The following is a 17,926-nucleotide window of genomic DNA, read 5'->3' on the forward strand; positions in this document are numbered from 1 at the left end:
TGTGTGTGTGTGTTGTCTCGTGCTGTCATGCGCAAACATCGCGATACGAGTCGCGCTGGAGTTGAAGTTTTTGCGGCTTTTTCGTGTGTGTGAGTGAGTGAGTGAGTGTGTGTGTGAGGGACCGACAGTGAAGGTGAAGATGAAGATGATGCTGCTGTTGCTGCTTCTGCTCGGGTTTGGTTGCGGTCTGGTGTTTTGTGATCAGAATCACACGGATCCTCATGGTCTGGGAGTTTTTCCAGTGCTGTCGATTAATTATGATTACGTTCGGATGCCGTTCGAGGTGTCGCTGTGGATTCTGCTCGCGTCACTCATAAAACTGGGTGAGAATCACAATCACATCACTATCACACAGCAGCTACTGTACATTCATATTCGCCTCGTGATGCTGATATTACAGCAGTTCATCAGGAGTGTCGTTAATGAATGCTTGACGTCTGAAGTTCTGATGAAACACATCTGTCGTTTGCTGGTGTTTAGGCTGCGGTGTGTTTGTTGAAAGTGTGTCTGTTTCTCTCTGACATCGTGATGAGTTTATCAGAGAGAGCAGCTGCACTCAGACTGAGTGTGTGACGAGATAAAGACGACACACACACACACACACACACACACACACACACATTCATAACACACTCACATGCGTTCGATTCAGAGTGAAGTTACAGAGGAGTAAAACTGACTTCAGAAAGATGGCAGCATTATTAACTTATTTTTACACGGACATTAATAGTTCTATTAGTAAAATCTGTTGACTTTATCAATCTTTGTTGCATTTTGTGCCAATGGTGACCATTCAAAACTGGGGAAACAGCACTTTTCAAAATTTTCTCCAAGGTTTGCATGTCTGTAACTCAAGAAATATTTAAGATATCTTAATGCCCTTTTAGATGTTGGGTCTTGACAAACTTTCCTTTTGGTGTCTTCATTTTCAAGGCCCTGTATGGTTCTGTTAAATTGTACACATTCTCTGTGGTCAAAAACCAAATGTGGGTCAAGTTTGCAAAAATGCTACTTTCTTTAATTTTTTTTTTTTTTTTTTGAATGTTCAAGGAATGGCATTGAACACCTGTCTGAGTGATTTTTCCAAAGTTTGCATATAACTCAGGAAGTATTAAAGATATCTCAATATGCTTTAAAATTCTAGTTTTAAATAAACTTTTCTTTCAAAATCTTCATTTTCAAGACAGTCCATTGTTCATATGGGGATCTCACTGAGGCTCCATGTATTGAATATTACCTGTTTTAGTGGTTAAAAACCAAATGTTGGTCGATTTGTATGCAGTTGATATTACTGTATTTAAAGCGGAATGTCTGAAGAATAAGTAATGCTCAAACTAGGAATGCATTTTGGTTCTCTCTATCAAAGCAATACCTGTTTGAGTGTCATTAATATCATTTTTCCAAAATGTGTGTGTCTATAACTCAAGAAGTGTTAAAATATATCTGATGATTTTAGATTCTGGTTCCTAAGAAACTTTTCTGTTTGAATCTTCATTTTTAAGACCCTGTAATAGTTTCATCCTTGAGATATCGAGATTTGAACTCTTGGCAGCTTCAGAAGCTGTTAAAATGAACAAAATCACAACATTTGGTTTTCAGTCACTGAAAATGGGTAATATCCATCCATATCTGGACATGGAGCCTCACTGAGATCCCCTTATCTCTGGTCCTGAACGATGTACGTCCTTAAAATGAAAGATTCCAAAAGAAAAGTTTAGTTAGAACTAGAATCTAAAATCATATTGTGATCTCTTTAATACTTCTTGAGTAAACTTTTGAAAAAGAATATTTATGGCACTCAGGTTTGTTCAATGCAGTTGTCTTGACAGAAAGAAACAAGATACATCTCTAGTTTTAACATTATTTGTTCTTCAGACGTTCCTCTTTAATAGAAAAGATGTCTCATATTTTTTCAAACTGACCCACATTTGGTTTTTGACCACTGAAAATGTGTACAGTTTCTTGATTTTCTCCTGGAGCCATATTGAAATTCCATTATCTCTGAAATCGAATCTCACACGGCATTAAAAATGAAGACGCCAAAAGGAAAAGTTTGTTAAGACCCAACATCTAAAAGGGCATTAAGATATCTGTAATATTTCTTCAGTTACAGACATGCAAACTTTGGAGAAAAAACCTTGAAAAGTGCTGTTTCTCCATTTGTGAATGGTCACCATTGGCACATAATGCAACAAAGATTGATAAAATCAACAGATTTTACTAACAGAACTATTAATCTCTGTGTAAAAATAAGATGATGATGCTGCCATCTTTCTGAAGTCATATGTCACCCCCCTGTGATTTTACTCTGAATCAAAGGTGAAAATACCTTCCTCTACAAAAGTAAATATTCCTCCATGACATTTCATATTTTAGCTTTCATCACTATACATGTCTATCTTTCTTCAGTAAAAATATTAGCAAAATCAAAAATTTGAGCCGGGGACCTCTGGATGAGTCGACACAGAATGACCCAGCTTTCATTTTTTCTCCCTGTACATTAGAAATTGTCCTGATTATCTTTTTTTTCCTGAGCAAAATAAATGTTTACCATGATTTACAGAAGAGATTTAGTTCAGTGTAAACATTATTTTGTATATCAAAAAATCTTGTCAGGCATATTTTGAACAAGAGTCATTAACGGCATTAAAAGATCACAGTCCAGCTTCTCAGAACGAGTCAACTGTAGCTTTAAATCTCGGCAGCAGGAAAATTTTAATCACTAAAATATATGTCGTTTCGTTCTTACATTAATACATCTGTTACGCTGAATGAGGATGGAACGCTATTTTACCCATATTTTGTCAGTTATTTTTAATATTAAAGAAAACACTTGCATTTAATGTGCTTTCTGTGTATAGAAAATCACTTTTGTAAAAACGCCAAAATGGGACATCATGTCTTTCACACACACATTTCATAATATCAGTGAAGTGAGGAATGATAAGAAAGTATGTGAGTGATGTCGTTGTGTGATTGTGACACAGATGAAGCCTCTCTTATATTCGAGCTTCCTCTGGGTGTGGATCTCTGCTCTGGACGTTCATCAGGTGCATCATGGGATGTTTCTGAGCACTAGTGCAGGAGGAGCGTGAGATGAGGTTTCTCTTCACTGTGTGCCGCTCATGCATTTAAACAGGTTACCAGTTAATTATACACGGGTATGATTCGTATTTGTCTGAAATCTCATTCTGAGCAGAAAGCTGACGTCAGTGGTGTGTGTGCAGGCTTTAGTTTGTATTACACACACATGTGCCCGTGTGTGTTTGTCACGTCAACAGAGCTGCACGGGATTGTGGGTAGCGCTGAGGCTGTCATCGTGTGTGATGAGGAGCTGTATTTCAGGCCCGTCTGATCTTTTTTTTTTCAGGTGAAAGAAATGAGTAAATGAATAAGAAATCCAAAATATCAATGTCAAATGACAATTTCAGCTGAGATTCAGAGCCAAATTACAGGGGGTTAAACGTGATGGCAAAGATGGCAGCATCATGAGGTTATTTCACACAGTGATCGGTCGCTCTATTAGTGAAATCTGTTGACTTTAGCAAACCCCATTCCAAATAACTTTTCCAGCTTTATTTACAATTTTGGTCTTACAACATCAAACCAGTGAAAGAAAAAAACACAACAGGTTAATAAAACATTTATAAAAAAAAAAAAAAAAGCTAGAAAAACAGGGTTGGGAAAGTCATCAGTCCCTTGATTTATTGGTTCATAGATCCCTCTTTTGCTTTAACTACAGCCATCAGTGTTTTTGGATATGTCTGTACTAGCTTTGGACACTTTGATTGGGGAATATTTGCCTATTCTTCCTTGCAGAATTGCTCAAGTTCAGTCAAGTTCTGCTGTGAGCGCCAGTGGGCTGTTCTCTTCAAATCCATCCACAGATTTTCGATTGGATTTTTCAGTCGGGGCTCTGCCTTGGCCACTCAGTGGACGGCCTGATCTAGGCAATGTGCCAGTGGTGCCATACATTTTCCTCTTAATGATGCTTTGAACGGTACTCCGAGGGAAAGCTAAAGCCTTTGAAATGTTCTCCTGACTTGTGCCTTTCTACAGCTTTATCCCAGAGGTCTTTTGAAAGCACTTTTTTCCAACCATGGTAAATTCTTTGCCGTACCATGCAATACTAACATACTAACAGTGGAGTCTTCAAGAAATGGCTCATTTTATTCTGAAGTAATCAACACCACCACTATAGATGTCAGGTGGGGCAATTAGCCTGGTGTTTAATCTGGAAGTTAATTGCTTGCACCTGAGCAGGTTTATAATGGTATCCTCCAGGGGGCTGATCGCTTTACCAAACCAGGCATTTCACCGATTCATTTTTAATAATCCTCCATCCTCAATTTTTTAAAATGATATTTTTACTTTAACGATGACGGTTATAATGTGTACATGCAGCTCAAAATTTAAATGCATTTTAAGTGCATTTTTATGTCGGTGTTCAAAAATGGGAGTGACAGTTAAAGGGTTAAAATGTAGATGCTTAAAAAAAGTTTCCTTGGAAAGAGACATCTAAAAGAGACATCTAAAAGAGACATCTTTAATTACAGTCACGCAAACTTTTGAAGATGTGTTTTTTAGTCACTCAGGAATATTTTCTGCAATTCTTTTGATAAGAGGGAAACAAGATACTTTTTTTAGTTTCAACATTATTTACTCTTCAGTCATTGCTTTTTTAAAGGGGTCATCAGATGCTAAGTTCACTTTTTCATGTTGTTTGAACAAATAATGTGTGTTGTCAGTGTATGTACAAATCTACCCTATAATGATAAAAATCCATGCAGTGGTTTTTAATTAATCTGTAAAAATAATATCCCCTTTTTCAAATCGAGCCGTTCTCAGATGCCTGTCGTTGTGGCGTCACATGACAGAGGCCACTCCCACCATAGTTGATTGACATGAGCGTCTTACCTCAGATCAGCTGTAACAGTCCAGTAACCTCCATTGTTTCGATGCCGGAGCAGGGATGTAAGGTACACAAGAATATCTCTGATTGAGTGATTGAGGTGTTGTGTTGCTGGATGTAATAATGAACATAGTGGTCGTCATTTACTCCCGACATCTGAGCAGCTGAAGATGCAGTGGATTACGTTTGTTTGTGAAGGGAATGCGCCTCCCGATCTACATATATCCGTCTATGTTCACGCAAATCATTCGTGATCCAGCTTCACTTACAGCAGAAGTGAGTATAAGTGTTTTTTTATGAATCTCTGCAATCACCTTTCCTAAATGTAAACAATCCCTCAGAGCTGCAGAGAGAAGAGAGGGGCGGGGCGAGCAGAGCTCATTTGCATTTAAAGGAACAATCCCCTCAGAATGGGATGATTTTTGCAGAGCTGATTTTGACAAGGTAAAAAGCGTGCTTTTTACACAACCATTGAGAATTTGTAAACAAAGTATATTATAGACTTTTCATTAAGACCCTAAAGAATCATATCAACTTGCGGAAAAAGGGGATCCGATGACCCCTTAAAAATAAAAGAGTATCGGAATGTAAAGTGACCCACATTTGGTTTTTGACCACTGAAAATCTGTCATGGAGCCACACTGAGGTCCCAATATCTCTGGAAATGAACCACATGGAGATAAAAATGGAGATACTAAAAGAAAAGTTTAGTGAGAAACAAAATCTTAAAGGATATTTTAAATACATACAGGCAAGCAACCTTTTAGAAAAGAAAAATCAAAACATGCTTTTTTAATGTTCACTACTGTCATATAATGCAACTCAGATTGCTTGAGTTTTTTCATTTGAATTGTTTGTAGAGCGGCGTGTGTGTTTGTCGTTCAGGCTTCCATCTGATCCCGCATCTGTCGGGCGTGGTTCCTGAGAGCTGTCTGCTGATCGTGGTGGGTCTGCTGGTGGGCGGCTCGATCCGCGTGATGGGCAAGGACCCGCCCGTGCTCGACTCGCAGCTCTTCTTTCTGTGCCTGCTGCCGCCCATCATCCTGGACGCCGGCTACTTCCTGCCCATCCGGCCCTTCACGGAGAACGCCGGCACCATCCTGACCTTCGCGGTGGTGGGGACGCTGTGGAACTCCTTCTTCATGGGCGCGGTGCTGTACGGCGTCTGCCGCCTGGAGGCCGACCGCCTGGCGTCCGTCAATCTGCTGTCCTGCCTGCTGTTCGGCTCCATCGTGTCGGCCGTGGATCCGGTGGCCGTTCTCGCCGTCTTCGAGGAGATCCACATCAACGAGCTGCTGCACATCCTGGTGTTCGGAGAATCTCTGCTGAACGACGCCGTGACTGTGGTGAGAGACTCGCGCGTGTGGTCTTTATTTACCAAGTGACATCGCCATCTGGTGGCGTGACATGCACGACACGGCGCTTTTAGTGTATTTTGCGTGTTTTGAGGGCGGTTGTTGTCTCTGTGTGACCTAACTGTGTGTGCGTTTCCTTCAGGTCCTGTATCACTTGTTCGAGGAGTTTGGGCACGCGGGCGAGGTGACGGCGGGCGACGTGTTTCTGGGCGTGGTGTGTTTTTTCGTGGTGGCGCTGGGCGGAGTGATGGTGGGCGGCGTGTACGGAGTGTTGGCGGCTTTCACCTCGCGCTTCACGTCGCACACGCGTGTGATCGAGCCCCTCTTCGTCTTCCTGTACAGCTACATGGCGTACCTGTCGGCCGAGGTGTTCCACCTGTCCGGCATCATGGCGTGAGTGTCTCTCTGTCCCGCCGCCGCAGTTCTCGTCTCGGACGCTCGCGCCGTGTTTAGTGCTGGGGAAAGTTACTTTTAAAAGTAATGCATTACAATATTGCGTTACTCCACAAAAAAGTTACTAAATGTGTTACTCTACTAAATGTCCGCCTCCCGATCTACATATATCTGTCTGTGTTCACACTAATCATTCGTGATCCAGCTTCACTTACAGCAGAAGTGAGTATAAGGTTTTTTTTTAATGAATCTTTGAAATTGCCTTTCCTAATAACGTGCTAGTTGGCAAGTTTGGCGCCTAAACGCAACTAAAGTAAACAGAGCAGGGCTCATCACTCTGCAGTAGAGAGGGGCGGGGCGAGCAGAGCTCATTAACATTTAAAGCAACATCAACCAGAACAGGCTGATTTCTGCAGGGCTGATTTTGACAAGGTAAAAAGGGTGTTGATTTACACAACCGCTGAGAAATTTTAACCAAAGCATGTTATAGACTTCTCATTAAGACCCTAAAGAATCATATCAACTTGTGGAAAATGGGCATCCGATGACCCCTTTAATGAACATGGGTTGGAGCTCTTCATTTTGAACTCTCAAAAGTACATTTAGAAGTAATGTGTTATTGTACTAGTTATTTCAAAAAAGTCATCTGATTACTTGTGTTTGTTCGCAGGCTCATAGCGTGCGGCGTGGTCATGCGGCCGTACGTGGAGGCCAACATCTCCCACAAATCCTACACCACCATCAAGTACTTCCTGAAGATGTGGAGCAGCGTGAGCGAGACCCTGATCTTCATCTTCCTGGGCGTGTCGACGGTGGCCGGGCCGCACGTCTGGAACTGGACCTTTGTGACCATCACCATCGCCCTGTGTCTGCTGTCCAGGATTCTGGGTGAGACGCTGATCGGTTTCTGGCACACGTCATGTTTGGGTTAATGAAGATTTTTGGAATAGATCAAAAATTTGAGGTTGCTATTATATTAGAAATTAAGGATGCATTAAATTGCTCAAAAGTGACAGTAAAGACATTTATAATGTGACAAATGATTTCTATTTGAAATAAATGCTGTTCTTGTGAACTTTCTATTTATCTAGGAATGTTGAAAAATAGAACGTACCATGGTTTTCACAAAAATATTGTGCAGCACGACTGTTTTCAACATTGATAATAATCAGAAATGTTTGTTGAGCAGCAAATCAGCATATTAGAATGATTTCTGAAGGATCACGTGACACTGAAGACTGGAGTAATGATGCTGAATTTTAGTGTTGTTTGTCTGTTTTGTGTTTGTTGTCCGTCTGTCGCGCAGGTGTGGTCGGTTTGACGTACATCATTAATAAGTACCGGATGGTGAAGCTGAGCAGTAAGGATCAGTTCATCGTGGCGTACGGCGGACTGAGGGGCGCCATCGCTTTCTCGTTAGCGTTCCTGCTGTCCCGCGACGTCTTTCCCATGAAGGACATGTTTCTGACGGCCATCATCACCGTCATCTTCTTCACCGTGTTCGTGCAGGTGAGAGAGTCCGCCGAAGGATCCGTCCGTCGCGTTGCTGTGGCCGTAAACGCTCACCGCTCCACGTCGTCTTGTTTTTTAGGGAATGACGATTCGACCGCTCGTTGACCTTCTGGCTGTCAAGAAGAAGAAACAAAGCAAATGTTCAATAAACGAGGAGATTCACACTCAGGTGCTGCAGCTGATCTCAGACGCACACGAGAGCGTCGTCTCTGCCGTTTGACGCGTTTGATGGTGAATCGCTGCTGTTTTGTGTCTCTGCAGTTTCTGGAGCATCTGCTGGCTGGAATCGAGGGCGTGTGCGGACACTACGGACATCATCACTGGAGGGACAAGTGCGTCTCAGAACCCAACGTCCCGTCACCGTTTGCTCCACGACAGGAGACGTTCAGCAGAATGTTTGCATACGTGATCAAACTAGAGCTAGGGGGCGCTGACGATATCAGTGCGATATTACGTTACGTAATCAGATTACTAGTAACGTATTACTTTTAATTAGTAAGTAATTAGTAGTGTATTACTTTTGAGTTACTTATTCAATAAGTAAAGTTTTGTTTTCCCAGTTATTGACTTACATGTCTCCTGTCCAAATCAGAGGCTTATTCATTTCAGTTTTGGTGTGAAATGCCCATTACAGTTGCCAAAAATATAACATTGGGGTTTGTTTTGTTATTAAAAATAAACAAGCAAGCCCAGCCCAAGTGACAAAAAGTAACGAAATAGTAACGTAATGCATTACCTTCCATAAAAAGTAACTAACGCAATTAGTTACTTTATCATAGAGTAATGCAAAATTGTAATGCGTTACTTTTAAAAGAGACTTTCTTCAACACTGGTCGTGACAGATGGCTGTTGTGAACCGTGCTGGGAAAAGTTACTTTTAAAAGTAATCCATTAGAATATTGCATTACTCCCTAAAAGAGTAACTAATTACACATTACTTTTTATGGAAAGTAATGCGTTACATTAGTTTTGTGTTACTTTTCAAATCTGGGCAGGACTTGTTTGTTTTTTTTTCTAATATAAAAAGTTCTATTTTTGTCAAACGTAAAAGTCCTTTCACACCAAAAGCCTCAGGCTGAAGGAAGAGTAAACTGATGTGTGTACAGTAGAACACAGAAGAAGAAAGTTTAACACTATTCAGAAATAAAAAAAAAATTATTTGCTTATTAGTATGGCTCAGAGTATGTGAGCGGAGCGGAGCGGTGTGATTTTTAATGGAGTGAGGAGCAGAAATTTTTAAAAGTCGGAGCGTTGTGGTTTTTACTCGCTCCACTACCGCTCCATCACGAGTACAATTCATGACAACGACCCATAATATAACTGCATATATAGCAAGAATTCATGTGTTAAACATAGCCTATTTAGCTTGATGGAGATGGATCACTCAAATCAGAACGAATGTGAAAACTAGGACGACGGCAATGGACATGAGCAGAAAGTTATAGTTTTCAGTAAATTAGTTTGTAGTTTCAAGATACTGAATATTTTCAAGTGAAAGGGTGATTTTAACAAGTACAACACTTATTCACACGCAATCGCTCTCTCAATAATGCATTCAAACAAATGTAAACTTACTGTGGTACTTCATCTGTATATCCGATTTCGAATGAGAAGAAATCTATAAGAAATGCAGCGATCTGTACGTAAAATAACTGACTGTCGTATTATTATTATTATTATTATTATTATTATTATTTTTTATCACAAACATTTGCACTGCAAAAAGCAGCAATTATACCTTTTAATGCTGACTGACAACATGTTAGCTTGGCATGAGGAAAAAAGTTTGCGCACTTGTGTTCCAATAAGCCACTTTAAAACTATACTTTCGTTTTATTTCTGTTATTTTCTTCTTTTAATATACGTTATGAACAGAACTGTGGTATTTCAAACATACTGATATATTTTAGACACGGAGCGAAGGCGGAGCGGTGTTTCTGGTATCAGTGAACCCGGAGCGGAGCGGCTATAAAATGCGCGGAGGGGAAATTGTTGTCGCTCCGCTCCGCTCACATACTCTGGTATGGCTGAATTGCATCATGGAAGGTCAGCAGCAAAGACACTGGGATTAAAATTAAATGGGATTAAAAGGATATTTGTATAATTTACCATATTCACCATACAGTTTTTTATTTATTTCGCGAAATTCTCAATCTGTTTTTTTTTCTTTTGTGAGTGAGGTGAATTAATGCATGTTCACATTTATTCACATTTATCAAACTAAAGTAACCTCTTACTCCAGATTTCTCTCAACATGGGCACAGGAGAAATGTCAATCAATTAAAAAGTGACTGACGTTACTTATTTGAAAAAGTAACTCAGATATTTGGTAAATTAAAAAGTACTATGTTACTTTAATAGTTACTTGATAAAGTAATCTGATTACATAACTCTTGTTGTATTGTGAACTGATCATCTGTTTCAGCAGCAAATCAACATGAATGAACATCAGAACGTCTCAAATGTTGTTTTAATAATACTGAAATAACCCTAAAATACTAAAGTCCGCCATCAAAATGATTGGGTGTAATTGTCGTATAATCACGCGCAGACAAACTTCCCGATTTTCCTACATTTCCATTCTTGGTTTTCAGCTAATAGAAAATGTACATTTTAGAGTCAGTGTTTCAGTAAAAACTCTTTCCTACTCAAATGGCTTTGAATGTCGTGAGGCGTGAGGAATGTCGTAAATCTTTCCTGTTAACGTTCTGTTCGTCCGCAGGCTGAACCGCTTTAATAAGCACTACATCAAGCGCTGTCTGATCGGCGGAGAACGATCGCAGGAGCCGCAGCTCATCTCCTTCTACAACAAGATGGAGCTCAAACAGGCCCTGACGCTGCTGGAGAGCAACAGTTCAGCCAGTCTGAGCACCGCCGTCACTGCAGCCGCACCGTCAGTATCTCACACACACACACTCATGTACTGCATCTCACCTCTCATACATGTGTGTGTGTGTGTGTGTGTGTGTGTGTGCAGACAGCAGCGGAGCCAGAAAACACTCAACATCTCTAAAGTACGAGAAGAAGAAATCAGGAAGATCCTGCGAGCAAACCTGCAGAAGACCCGACAGAGAGTGAGACGCACTGAACACACAAAACACACAAACACAGACAGAAACATCTGCACACTGACTTTAGATTGGAACAAAGTAAAATAACTCTTAAGCGTCACTTTTTCTGGCCTGACAAATAACTGTACATTTGTGTTGTGCTGCAGACGCCAGTCCAAGGTTTCTCCAGCCCTTAAAATGTCTACATTCATCAATCCACAAATGAAGACCTTAGTCCTAAATCACAGAAAGTCTTAAATTCATAGCCAGTCATGGCATTAAACAATATTCATCAGTATTTCTCTCTTGTTCCAGTACAAGTATCTAAATCAAGATACATTTACTGGAGAATCAAAACTCATGACGTCTTGTTTTCTGAGAAATTGAACAAAATGTGATTAAACACAAGAACAAACTTCTGTCAACGGAGTCAGAAAAAATCACCTCCATTCAAAAAGATTCAGTGACACATTTGTATCAGTTAAATTTGATTCATCTCTCAGAAAAGTGATTTTCATATTCTAGTTGATTAATGTACGAGTAATGGAGTAATGGAGATGTTTTTTGAGGTTTTCAAATGTGTGTGTCTGTGGCGTTAGTTGCGCTCGTACAGCCGACACACGCTGATGCCCGACGCCGAAGACGACGACTGGAGCGAGACGCTTCTCAGGAAGCAGCGCGTGGAGATGGAGAGAAGGGTGAGTGAAAAACCAACCTTCAGATCTGAAACGCAGTTTTGAGCCGATCGTGACTGCAGTCGTTATCAGTCGTCTACAGGAACCCGTGTGCAACTTTGGAGACGTTTAATGTCTGTTTCTGCGAATGCAAACGACATTATTGTGTCAAAAAAGTGTGTGTGTATTGGAATTGTAATGTTTTAGCCTCATTTCCTGTCATTAATTTTTTTTTAAGTCCCCATTGCAACTGTAATATTTAATCCCAGTGCCATTTAAGCATCAAATCATGTTGTTTACTAACAGTCTTTCATTCTGTTGGCAAGGCTTCAACATTTTTTTTCAGCTATTTTTAACATGATAGCACCATTTTCTCAAATCTGACACGGCACAAAAAATAATAACGCATCAAAATTAATGTTTATAATCACTGATTTATCAAAGACTAATAATCAAAAAAAAAATCTGCTTACTATTGAGTATATGGAAAATAATTTATATATATTTTTTTTAATTATAAAATAAAAACCGTGGCTTTATGTAAACAAACTGGCAAAAAGTGAACAAAAGGGGTTACGATGAATGAATTTTCTCACAATTTGTTTTTTAACAAAATGAGAATTTAAAACAAACCCCAAATCAAATAAATAAATACATAAATAACATAAATAAATCTCTTCATATAAGCAAACCAAGCCTTTGCTCTTTGCATTTAAAGTAAGAGGCAACTGCTGCATTTTAATCACAACGCAAACAAAGATTCTGCATACATGAGCAGTTTTTAATCTAAATTAGATTCAGAATTTCAAAATTTTAAGAAAGAACAGAATGGTCTGATTTTAGTTTTGTGAAACATACCTGCATGAAGCAAAAACAGCAGATGACCTGAATGAGATATTCACTCTCTGACAGCAGGTGGCGCTTAAGGAATAGCAGCGATACAGCGTTTCCTTGGTTACCGATGTAAACAAAGCGGAGCTGCGCTTATGAACACCACATTAAAGGAGAAGTTCACTTCCAGAACAACAATTCACAGAAAATGTACTCTCCCCCTTTTCATCCAAGATGTTCATGTCTTTCTGTCTTCAGTCGTAAAGAAATTATGTTTTTTGAGTTAAACATTTCAGGATTTTTCTCCATATAATGGACTGATATGGTGCCCTGATTTTGAACTTCCAAAATGTAGTTTAAATGCGGCTTCAGAAGGCTCTAAATGATCCCAGCCGAGGAAAAAGGGTCTTATCTAGCGAAACAATCGATTATTATTATTATTTTTGAAAAATGAAAATAACGTTCACGTACTATTGAATCACGTCAAAAGGTCACACTGAACTACAGACCCAGTGTTTACAAAGCGAACGCGCGAAGACTAAGAAAGTGCAAGTAAGTCAAACGCTGTTTACAAACAAAAAAGTACAACGATGTCGGACGATTCTGAAGTTGTAGGAGAAAATAAGATGGAGTTTTTCTCCATACTCAGTACACAGACGATGAACTTACACGTGATTTGTAGTAGTGATGGGAAGTTCGGATCATTTCACCGACTCTGAGTCTCGTTCAGCAAAATGAACAAATCTTTTTTTGATTCATTTCGTTCATTTTAGCAAAATCAGTGACACGTGACGCCCCATAAGATGAACGAACGACTCAAAAAACCCAAAGACTCAAAACAGGCGAACTAATTCAGTACAGAACCTAATGCTGCGCATGCGCGACTGAACGATTCACTCCCCGAGATGACTCCTCCTTCCCAAGTCACATTAAAGATTCATTCAAAATGAACAAATCGTTCAAGAACGACCTGTGGATGAGCATCCCAGAGCCTGTGCTACATGAGCTTTTGTGCTTAAATAGTATATAATTTTTTTTTTTTGAAAAAAATGACCAATCGTTTCACTAGATAAGACCCTTCTTCCTCAGCTGGGATCGTTTACAACCCTTTGAAGGCACATGTAAACTACATTTTGGAAGTTCAAAATCAGGGCACCATATCAGTCCATTATATGGAGAAAAATCCTGAAATGTTTTCCTCAAGAAACAATTTCTTTACGACTGAAGAAAGAAAGACATGAACATCTTGGATGACAAGAGGGTGAGTAAATTATCTGTAAATTGTTGTTCTGGAAGTGAACTTTTCCTTTAATATGCATCATACAGAGTCAAGATGAAAAGAAAACACCATCTAGACTTTTCCACAGACAGATTCCCCTCACAGATACATTTATATAAACCTTTACTCCAAATTATATCATGATTCATTTAATATCTTTTTATTATTATTTTAATCGTCACACATTTGTATTATTTTCATCATTGCATCCCTACGTTTGACACACGTTTGTCCTCTAAACGTTTCTCTGTGTGTGGCATAAAGGTTGATTCAGTTTTTCAATAAAAGCGATCTGAACAGCATCTCATTGTGTTTCTAATGTTCAAGATCAAACTCGTATTTTTCTGTTTCAAGTTCTGTACAATGAAACTGTAAATGAAAACTGTACAATTGTATTTTAAAGTGATATTCTAATATAAATAGGCTATTTTACTATCAGACACTATTAGGAACTAATTCTCATGGAAAGCAGTCTGATCTGGCCGTGCTGTTTGACTACAGAATGTTGTTCCTTTCGCCCCTGGTGGATCACAACAATGTTTAAAAAATCTGAAAAAGCGCCTGCAGGGAGTTCACACGTGGTGAATTGCGTTCCCTTCATGTAATTCGGTATTGTTCAATGAAGATTAAAAAAAATGTGATGATTCACAGTAGGGATTAGTTTTGTACAGCAGCAAGTGTTGTTTCAAAGCAGCTTTACTGACTAACTTTGTGGTGATAATGTCTGCACGGTTCTGTTTAAAGAAAGTGATGATTAGTATGTCTGACCGTCACGTTCACAGATGAGCCACTTTCTGACGGTTCTTGCTCGTCCAGAGTCTCCTCCGGTGAGAAGAGCGCGCGTGGAGTCAGGTGAGCGTCTCAGATCGGACTCGTTCTCGTTCTGTGACTGCGGTGTTTGAGATGTGACTCCTGACGTTCTCTTGCAGACAGTCGAGCGTTTGCGGCCAGACCGAGCATCCTCGTCACCGTCGCCGACGAGACGTCGGACGGGCCCCGGGAGAGCCGAGGACCCAAACCCAGCGTGAAGTTCGTTCTGGACGCGGAGGAGCAGAAACTGCCTCGCTGTCTGAGCGATCCGGGTCCAGATCAGCTGCTGGAGGAAGACGAGGAGCCCGTCCGTCACAGAGACTGACAGCACTGTTTCTGTGTGTTTTATGTGTGTTTTAGCAGTGGAAAAAATGATGTATTCAATTAAACAAAAGTGCCAGTGAATACATTTATCACATTAAAAAAGATTTCTATTTCAAATAAATGCTGGTGTTTTCAAAACCTTCTATTCATCAGTGAATCCTGAAAAATAGGTCGTGTTGGAAAAATAACATGTACGACGGTTTCCACAAAAATAACTGTTTTCAACATGAATAACAATCATAAATGCAGCAAATCAGCATATTAGAATGATTTCTGAAGGATCATGTGACACTTCCAGTGAAGACTGGAGTAATGATGCTGAAAATTCAGCTGCGATTGAACAGAAAACACTTATTTTAAACGGTTATAATATTTCACTGTTCTTCACAGTATTTTGGATTAACTTAATGAGTCTCAGGAGATCATCAACACAGGCTTATGTCTGAGTCTCCACAGCGATGCTTCAGTCTCACATGAGTCTCTTTAGTGCCCACATTACACGTCAGTTACTGCGAAATAACACCTGCTATACCGGTTATAATATTTCACTGTTCTTCACAGTATTTTGGATTAAGTAAATGCAGTCTTGGTGAGGAGAAGAAAAAATCTTGCCAGCCCCAAACCTTTGACTCGTGAACGTTCAGACTGACATCTGCTTTGTCTTTGGGGAATGATGATGGACGTGTGTTTGCAGGTGTTATTTCGCAGTAACTGACGTGTAATGTGGGCACTAAAGAGACTCATGTGAGACTGAAGCATCGCTGTGGAGACTCAGACATAAGCCTGTGTTGATGATCTCCTGAGACTCATTAAGTGAATCAGCACAAACACAGTAACGAAGCTGAGGATCCGTCTCATCTAGAGCTCGTATCTCAACGCTGCTTGAAGGATGGCTGTGGATTTCAGTGGAAGCTGGAAACTGTATGAACAGGAGAACGCAGAGGAGTTTCTCCGAGCCGTCTGTGAGTCACAAATCAAATCATTCATTTAAACAATTCTTTATGCCAAAATGAAGCTCTTCCTCAGTATTTTGGTCTCGTTTTCCACTGTACAAGCATCGTTAAATCAAGAGATGTTTAGTGGTGAAGCAAAATAATATCAGACATATTAAGTCTTGTTTTCTCTGCTGAAAAACAAACCAACAGATACCATCACAGAGTTTGTAATGGTTTAACTGGTTATAATGGAAACTCTAATAGTGCCTGTCGGTCTCTATAATCCTAATGGAACATGTTCTAAAACAGAACACAAAAAAACATTTTAAACATGGTTAAATGGTTAAAAGTTGATGGTTTGTAATGTCATTTGTAGTGGAAACCATTAGAATTTCTGTGATGGTTTCTATTGTATTTTTTTCCAGCAGGGTTCTGTGTCAAAATTAAGACTTTTAACATTTTTATCAAAACAAGAACAAACACCTGCAAATGGGTCAGAAAAAAATGATCTTGTTTTCTCTTTGAATTAGGCTTATTTTTCTTGATCAACTGTTAGATTTTTTAAACTCTGATTTTGGTGCCTTTTTTCAGAAAACGACTGTCATTTATTTAGTCAGTCTCTGTTTCTCGTGTACACTGCTGTAAATGTTCTTCATAAAGTGTTTTTTATGAGCAGCGGCTCCAGAGATTTACATTAAAATGATGAATGAAGTCAAACCTCTGACCACCATCCGACAAAACGGAGACGAATTCAGCATCTGTGTGAAAACTCCGCTGAGAACCAACACGAACACCTTCACCATCGGCGCCGAGAGCGAGTTCAGCACCATGGACGGACAGAAGATCAAGGTGATTCATTCAAACGAGTCACCAAAGAGGATTCGAACATGTGATTCATTCGATCCGCGGTTACCGCAACAAAACCACTGTAACTCGATTGGGCTATCACAAAAAAACACTGCAGCTCAATGTGTAATGTCTAAACGAAAAAGAGTCGGAATTGACCCCAGCTAATGAGTGTGTAAACGAGCTGTTGGAGGTTATTAAAAACACTGCGCGTGAGTCACGTGATCTGTGCGCGCGCGTTATATAGGTAGTGATGTATTCATATATAAGCTGATTATGGTGTGTCGCGATCTTTTATAAGCAGCAGTTTGAGTCGTTTGTGTTTCAGGCCACATCTCGACTCATCGATGGAAAGATCGTGATCGAATCCGAGAAACTCACGCTCGTGAGAGAGATCCGGGGCGAGGAGATGATCGAGGTCAGAGGCTCGCGTGATCCTACATGGAATATAATTATAATTATAATTAAAGTAATAATATTTAATTTCTCTGTGTTTTTAGACGTTCTCTGCAGGAAGCGCGACTCTCATCAGGAGGAGCAGACGTGTTTAATGATCCACATCAACAATTTCACATTTTTACTGTCACTATATAATAAATCTCTTATAAATCATCTTCTTGTGATAAAAATGACATTTAATTTTTTTTTTTTTTTAAGTTTGTTGGCCTGTATATTCTGATTTAAAACATACCAACAGCAATTATTACTGCAAAATCAATAAATATAGTAAATACAGATTTCAAAAGGCTGTAATTTCATTAATATTTATAGATTATAATGTCCAAGAATATTATTATTATTATTATTATTATTATTATTATTATTATTATTATTATGGTACAATTTCAATCACTCAATACATTTTAAGTTTGTATAACACGGCCCAATAAAAATGTTTAATCACATTTCTCCATACTGAACAAATCTTTATTTATGTATTTGTGTAATGCGCCGTGGTTTGGTGTTCGTTTGTTGTGGTTTGTGTGTGAGTTATGAGGCGTTGCT

General features: G+C 39.5%; 2 protein-coding genes across 7 annotated transcripts; both read left to right on the plus strand.

Moving 5' to 3' along the window:
• On the plus strand, positions 1 to 15,561 carry slc9a1b (solute carrier family 9 member A1b). 5 transcript variants are annotated; one of them, XM_051137272.1, is made up of 12 exons: positions 1 to 323; positions 5,798 to 6,258; positions 6,410 to 6,660; positions 7,331 to 7,548; positions 7,967 to 8,169; positions 8,252 to 8,341; positions 8,434 to 8,504; positions 10,895 to 11,065; positions 11,150 to 11,246; positions 11,822 to 11,920; positions 14,789 to 14,858; positions 14,936 to 15,561. In XM_051137272.1, the coding sequence occupies exons 1-12, from the start codon at positions 140 to 142 to the stop codon at positions 15,139 to 15,141; spliced, it is 2,121 nt and encodes a 706-aa protein (XP_050993229.1). In that variant the 5' UTR covers positions 1 to 139; the 3' UTR covers positions 15,142 to 15,561. The 5 variants fall into 5 exon arrangements, with proteins under 5 accessions (XP_050993229.1, XP_050993228.1, XP_050993232.1 ...); XM_051137275.1 differs by lacking the exon at positions 1 to 323 and adding exons at positions 2,278 to 4,979; positions 5,077 to 5,188 and having other exon boundaries at positions 5,773 to 6,258; positions 10,895 to 11,246; XM_051137271.1 differs by having other exon boundaries at positions 10,895 to 11,246.
• Positions 15,562 to 15,614: 53 nt separating this feature from the next.
• fabp10b (fatty acid binding protein 10b, liver basic) lies at positions 15,615 to 17,698 on the plus strand. 2 transcript variants are annotated; one of them, XM_051137280.1, is made up of 4 exons: positions 15,615 to 16,102; positions 16,752 to 16,924; positions 17,250 to 17,339; positions 17,422 to 17,698. In XM_051137280.1, exons 1-4 carry the CDS (start codon positions 16,030 to 16,032, stop codon positions 17,470 to 17,472), a joined length of 387 nt encoding a protein of 128 aa, XP_050993237.1. In that variant the 5' UTR covers positions 15,615 to 16,029; the 3' UTR covers positions 17,473 to 17,698. The 2 variants fall into 2 exon arrangements, with proteins under 2 accessions (XP_050993237.1, XP_050993236.1); XM_051137279.1 differs by lacking the exon at positions 17,422 to 17,698 and having other exon boundaries at positions 16,752 to 17,333.
• The last annotated feature ends 228 nt before the right edge of the window (positions 17,699 to 17,926 follow it).

The sequence above is a fragment of the Labeo rohita genome, chromosome 19, assembly GCF_022985175.1.
Source record: "Labeo rohita strain BAU-BD-2019 chromosome 19, IGBB_LRoh.1.0, whole genome shotgun sequence".
Classification (NCBI taxonomy): Eukaryota; Metazoa; Chordata; class Actinopteri; order Cypriniformes; family Cyprinidae; genus Labeo; species Labeo rohita.